This window comes from Macrobrachium nipponense, chromosome 7 (genome assembly GCF_015104395.2).
Source record: "Macrobrachium nipponense isolate FS-2020 chromosome 7, ASM1510439v2, whole genome shotgun sequence".
In the NCBI taxonomy this organism is placed as follows: domain Eukaryota; kingdom Metazoa; phylum Arthropoda; class Malacostraca; order Decapoda; family Palaemonidae; genus Macrobrachium; species Macrobrachium nipponense.
The window spans coordinates 102,010,943-102,018,168 of NC_061109.1; the positions used below are offsets into that span (position 1 = coordinate 102,010,943).

At 35.9% G+C, this 7,226-nt stretch overlaps 1 protein-coding gene across 1 annotated transcript; it reads right to left on the reverse strand.

Moving 5' to 3' along the window:
* Positions 1-1,999: 1,999 nt before the first annotated feature.
* On the reverse strand, positions 2,000-5,168 carry LOC135217075 (protein hairy-like). Its single transcript, XM_064252757.1, has 2 exons — positions 4,197-5,168; positions 2,000-3,787 (listed from the first exon to the last, which is right to left on the reverse strand). The coding sequence occupies exons 1-2, from the start codon at positions 4,266-4,268 to the stop codon at positions 2,408-2,410; spliced, it is 1,452 nt and encodes a 483-aa protein (XP_064108827.1). The 5' UTR covers positions 4,269-5,168; the 3' UTR covers positions 2,000-2,407.
* Between the last annotated feature and the right edge of the window lie 2,058 nt (positions 5,169-7,226).

Here is a 7,226-nt window from a genome sequence, read left to right on the forward strand (position 1 = left end):
TCATCAGGCAATTAATTTATCTAAGACAGTATTTTCCTTTTATACAAAAGAAGAAAAGGAAACAGTAAACTGAAATGACATTTGGTATTCAAGTTGACTCATAGAACTTTCTATCCCTATCTTTACTTCAGCTACAAACTCCTCACAAGAATAAAGTGAAGCAAATAATCACATTTTAAAGAAGAAGAAGAGAAAGAAACAACGTTCTGTAATGCATGACTAGATTATATCACGGGGTTTTATCACCGAATCACTTGACTACGTGAAAGATGATGATCTCACATCGTATATCATAGTTATGATAATGGCATTCATATTCAAGTCCTTTCGACAGTCACGCTCAGATTGTTTAAATTAGAACAGCAACAATTCTGAATGATTTGCCTTTACGGTTCAACCAATAACACAAATGGTTCATAATAAAATCTAACCAAAAAAAATACGAACCGGAGTTAGTATATTACCCAAAAAAAGTTGGATGAAGGGAATGTCATTTCCTTAAAAAGTAACTCGCAAGAGCGCCCACTGAAACACTTACAAATCCAATGAACACTGGTCGGAAAATCTATGCCTAAATAGTTGTAATGAAGTCAATCCAAAGCTGAACCGACTCAAGACTGATTTACTTCGATCAGACCCTGCTCTCATAAACGCACCACATTACGCATCTATATATATATAATTATATTATAATATATATGATATATATATATATATATATATATATATATGTATATGTATATATATTTATTCTCTTATCTATCTCAAATATATATATATATATATATATATATATATATATATATATATATATAAGCGAATACCACGGGAAATGATAGTCAGGAATCCAAGCGCTTTCGTCTTTATTCAGACATCGTCAAGTAGCTCCTTGACGATGTCTGAATAAAGACGAAAAGCGCTTGGATTCCTGACTATCATTTTCCCGTCGGGTATTCGCTTATTTATGAAGTCACGTGCATCTACTGTGATTTTTTAAGCATATATATATATATATATATATATATAATATATATATATTCTATATATATCTATATATATGTTATGTATATTATATTATAATACTGGGCATGTAGCAAAACAACCGGATTCGATTCCTAAGCAAGAGGGAGCGATGGGTTAGGTTCTTTCAAAACTCATCGTGACTTTGTTAACCTATCGAGTGCACTGTGTACAAAACAACATGCAAATCAAAGGTCACCATCAGGGCGAAGGATTGTCGTTTGTTTTTTTTATTGAGCTGGCTTTATGCCAGCACGGGGTCCTGCTTACAGAGCATCCTGTAATATGCAAAGGAGTACGTAAGGGTTGCAACTTCATCTCAAATGACAAACCAAGATCAGACGTGTAACATCTTGATCACCCCTCGAAGGGGAAATGAATACAGGCGAAGACAAAGATATGAATGTTTAAATTTGTTTCTCCGTCTTGGAGATTTACATGTATTTTTTTTCTTACACTGAACGTTTTGTTCTGTGGAATCTCATGCGAATAACGCCCTTCTGGTCTGTGCTTCTCTACTGTGTTGACACTACGGACAGGAAGACCTCTAGAGCCTTCTCAATAAAACTGACAGTGAATGGCGGTTACTTTCATCGCAAGTCTTGTTTATTGTAGCGCTTGTGTACTGGCCGCTTCTCTCTTCTTTTATGTAATTTATATATATAAGGGCATCATATTCTATTAAAGTTGTAATTTATTTATATAAGGGCATCATATTCTATTAAATTTGTAATTTATTTATATAAGGGCATCATATTCTATTAAAGTGGTCATTCATGTAAATGGCCTTGATATTTGTTTTTTTTATCAACGCTTGTTGAAATAACAATAATAATAATTTTTTAAATATAATAGGGAAAAGCCATAGTTATGTACTAAATCTGAAAAGATTATCAGCTTGAGCCAGTTTCAGTTGGCTTAGATTCCCTAATTCCACAGACATCCAAGCTCTTTACACAAGGGATAAATAAACGCAGGGACTGGTATAAAATTTATTACAAAAGTAAAATAAATATCACAGCCATTTATATATACCTTCAAGGTAAAGAAGGACGATGTAAAGGAAAGAACGACAGATTACAAGAAACAAAATTTGATAAATTCTCTAATATTAACAAAACATAAAATTCAAAAAGCTTTCAAAACCAAACAGTATCCAACTGAGTATCGTGGTTTACTTTTTTTTTTTTAATGTACGAAGTATCTAAAAAAATACTGACATAGCTTTACGTTAATTTCTTGACCCATGAATTCACATACAGGCCTATATTCGATTTCATGCAATGGGATTACTTTTCCTGTAGAAACTTAATGAGCAATAAGCGTATAAATGATGGATGTTTCTGACCACCCTAAATATCATAATACAGAAGAACTGTCATCAAAATCACCAAAACCGCCAAATCCTTCTCATGCTTAAATCATACGGAACATCGTTTTCGACATCAATGTCGACCTCCTCCTCCTCCCCGACCTCCGACAGCCCGTCCGTGTCCATGTCTTCCTCACTCGACACTGGCTGGTAATGATGATGGTATTGGTGCACCTGGTGAATATTTTGTGGAGAAATACTGGGAGGGGGCGTGGGGAGATCGTGGGGCTGATGTGGGAAACCAGGATGGTGAGGAATAGATTGTGGTTGTGAATGGAAATCGAGCGTGTGGTACGAGGTTGTAGCAGGCATATGAAGACTATTAGTAGAGGAGGGATCCTCCTGATTTGGGGAATCAGGTGGGCAGTACGTGGGCGCAGGTGGTGTCGCTGGGCATAGAGTACTGTAAGGGGTGGATGAAGGACACTGAAATTCTGGGTAAACTGCACTGGGAACGCAAGGAGAGGAGGCGTGATAGGTGTGAACAACTGGGTACTGAGGGTGAACGGGCTTTTCCGTGGATGACTGCCCGACTGAAGAAGAACTCGGTGTGTGGGAGGAAGGATGAGCGGAGGGTTGAGGTGATGGAATGTGAGAGGTTGTGACTGCTGGAAAAGCACATGGAGGTGGAGTCGCCGAACTGGGAGACGGCGCTGGAATGTGATCTGACCGCAGAAGGGGCACACCTGATGAAGTAGATGAATCACAAGTCGCTGGAGATGGCGGAGGAGAAACCGATTTCTCATCAGTTTTTTCGACGCTGTTATCATTTTTGGGCAAAAGCAGACTGGGATCAATGCCCCCGTGGATAACAAATGCCACGCCACCTGAGGGTAGGCGTGTGGGCACCAGGGTGATACGAGGGGTTGTTTCTTTGGTGCTAGTTTCCGTCGACTGCGAATCAATCTTTTCTTCTTCCCTCTCGGCTTCGGAATCACTCGAGGCGACGCTGACATCGGACTCCGCCAGATCTGACTCCAATTTTTCTGCAGACGTTGCGGTCACGGAGGAATGCGAATCAGCGTTGGGTTCCTTCGTGGGTGGATCCAGTGTCTTGAGGCAGTTCTTCAGGTGGGACAAAAGGCGCTGTCGCAAAGCCTCCTTACCAGCTTTGCCCAGAGTCTGGTCGACCATGCCCATACACTTGGTGAACCCGTCCTTGTAACTGCTCGCTCTGTTCTCTTCCTCGGCTTTCGGCTGCTGGGGGCTGTCGTCCGGCGCTTTGAAAGACTTGATGTGTTTGACGGTGAGCTCTAAGATGTCGGCTTTTTCCAGTTTGGCCGGCTTTCCAGGCTCAGTCTTGACCATCTTGGCATCGATCAGCAACGCTGCCAAATCATTCAAACAGGTGTTGATGCGCTCTCGTCGCTTGCGCTCCATCAGCGGTTTCCGAATCTGTTGGTCAAGAGCAAAAGTCAAAGTCTGGATACAAATGATATAAAATTACTAGAATATTCCCAATTCTTACAAACGATCACAGTGACCTGTGGTTTCGTTAACCTGTATAAGTACAGGCGACAAGCATGTCGTCAACCAACGATCAATGAACAATTCAATTAAAAGGATATGATGATATTTTCTTATAACAATTACTGAACAAATAATACGTTAACAACATCCACATTCTTTCCTTCTCTTTTAAGGAGAATAGAATTATACTTAACCAATGCGAAAATAAACAATGTAAGATCAACAAAATAAATGTAGGAAAGACACTTTAAAATAACTATGTTATTACTATTGAAAAAACCTTCACAACTCATAGATCACCTCTGATCAGTTCAACTGAGAGGTTGATACTAACCTTCCTGGCTTCGCTCATGGGCTTCGTTGTTTTGGGTTTGTTGACAAGGGCAGGTTGTTGTTGCACACCCATCTTGCACGCTTCTTTTTGATACACTCTTCTTTCAATTTCACACGGAGAAATCACAGGCTACTGTCCACTGTTTACAAAGGCGTCAATCAACCTGTCTCGTGCAACTGCACAGACACTATCCAGCCAAAGAGTCAATTAGCGTGGAAACGTAATAACAGGTGGGCGGCGAACGAACAGGTGTTTTTCACTGTATCTCTGCACTACTACTGTACATCACTGGTATTCAAAGCACCGGATGATAAGCGTAACGATGCCTTTGTTTTGGGGAAAATATCAGCTCTTCATTAAAAGTCCTGAACACCAAACAAAAGTGCGAGTAGGTATCTGTAAGAGCTTCAAAAGAGGGAGTCGCCAGACGGGACGGCCAACTCCCACCGCGTCTCGTGTCTCTATGACGGTCACGCTTCTCCGCTTCTCCTCCGTCTCACCGCAAACCCGACACGAGACTTCCTACAGACACACGACGGTTCCAAAAACTATCGTTCACCGGGAGCATCGAGTCAGCAGTTTCACATCTCTTTGGAAAAGGGCGCATGATTTTCGTATGCAACGCTTTTTCAATATAATCCTTTCGTATCCTACCACAAACTTTTGAGATGTGCAGAGGAAACAAAAAAAATCGAATCTTATTTCACATGTAACAAATAGCAAACTTCCCAAGTAATTCATGGAAGAGGAACGGTTGACGAAAAAGACCGAACCTGAATCAGCGCGCGTGCTCTCATTGGCCACGTGTAATTTTGTGCTTTGCTCTCATTGGTGCGCTTGGTCACGAGTCTGTCTCTTGATTGGTTACCTGGGTCGCATGGCTCACTTACTATTGGTTAGGAAGGCTTCCGCTCGGGAAGTTATCAACCTGCAAGCTGATCAGAATCTGGTATGAACTACCAATAGCACAAAGATATCAAGTGAAATGATAAACAGTTAAGTAAATATAAAAAAAATTTCTTTAATACTGAAGGAAATTCAATTTCAAACGAGAAGTTTTGCAATACACTTTTTATCTAGCTAAACCACATTATTTTCCAGAAAATAATAATAATTAATTTATTTTCACTGAAATCAAATTCTCAAAGACTTGTTTATATATATATATATATATATATATATATATATATAGATTTATGTATATATTATATATATATATATAGATATCTATATATATATATATATATATATAATATATATATATATATATATATATATATATATATATATATATATAACCTGTTTGGGTGACAGAATATAAGAAATAAAAGACGCTCATTGAGAGCATCCACAAGGTTGGGCGTGATGCCAGAAATCTCACCTCATTGAATTCATGCGGAAAACCAGAAGGTTCACACGTCTTAGCCCAACCCCTTCTGCTGGAAGCGTGTATGTCTCTGTGATATACATATACATATATATTATATATTAATATATTATATATATATATATACTATATGTATAGTATATAAATATATAAAATAAAATATATACATAATTTATATAATATATATATATATATATATATAATAGATATATGTATATATAATGATATATATATATATATATATATATATAAATGTACATATAAATTATGATATATATACATAAATCTATATAGATATATATATATATATATATATATATATATATATATATAATATATATATACATATGTATTATATATATATAGATAATATATATATATATATATATATATATATATATATATATATATATATATATATATAATGTACATATATATATATATATCATACTATATAAATATATATATATATATATATATATAGTATATATACATATATATATATATATATATATATATATATATATATTTGGGTGACAGAATATAAATAAATAAAAGACGCTCATTGAGAGCATCCACAAGATTGGGCGTGATGCAGAATTCTCACAGCATGAATTCATGCGGTGAGATTTCTAGCATCACACCCAACCTTGTGGATGCTCTCAATGAGCGTCTTTTATTCATTTATATTGTCACCCAAACAAGTATTGACCAGGCCCAGAACCAACGTTGCTAAGCTTCTTCACTTGTGCAGTGAATTACTTACTAGCATAGAAAAGATTATGTGAGTGTATACTATATATATATATATATATATATATATATATATATATATATATATATATATATATATTGCCGTTTAAAAACTGAATCATCCCGAAGGTTCATACTCAAGTCATTTCTGGCAACCTATCTCAGTAATCAACACGGTAAATCATATCATCTCCCAAAAAAGCAAACGCAGTTAGCGATCTTGAGAGTATAATTTAGCTCTGTTATAAACTGCTGGTACATATTCTACCGACTGTAAAAATATGAAAACAACCCTTTCTGATTTGTTCAAAATCTTTTAATACTATCCACCAACTTCCTTTTTTTTTCTTTCTTTTTTTTTGCTAATTTATTTTGCTTTTTTTCGGCTAAAATCTGAAGTCGAACGGTGGCAGATTCGTTTCGAGTTGAATTACCTAAACGCACTTCATTTTATATTATTCCATTTGGCATTATCAAAGGTAACGCCAAAGTATACCATTCTTCTTTGACTTAGCGTGGATTCGTTAGATGGTTCTGGGATGGAAAAAAAAATCACAAAATACTCTTCATACGCAATCAGAAGACGATACTCTTTCTGAATGTTACTGACAACTAGGGAGGGCTGGTGATTTTTTAATTTTTTAAAAAATAAAAAATGTAAAAATCGGTTATTTATTTGATTTTTTCATTTATTTGTTTTTTTTATTTATTTATTAGATGTTTTTTCAACCCTTTTTTCCTCAAAATGTATTTTAAGACAATTACTATTGATTTATCTTTTAGGTTTCCAGTTCTGGCCTAAAGTACGTACTTGCAATTTTTTTGATATCAAAATAAATCGAGACAGCAAAGTTATGTTCAAGTTTGTATTAACCTCCAAACCATATTTT

Coding starts and splice junctions, on each gene's coding strand:
- LOC135217075 (XM_064252757.1), bottom strand. CDS start 4,268: ATGGGTGTGCAACAACAACCTGCCCTTGTCAACAAACCCAAAACAACG. Junction 3,788..4,196: donor CCATGAGCGAAGCCAGGAAG/GTTAGTATCAAC, acceptor CTTGACCAACAG/ATTCGGAAACCGCTGATGGA.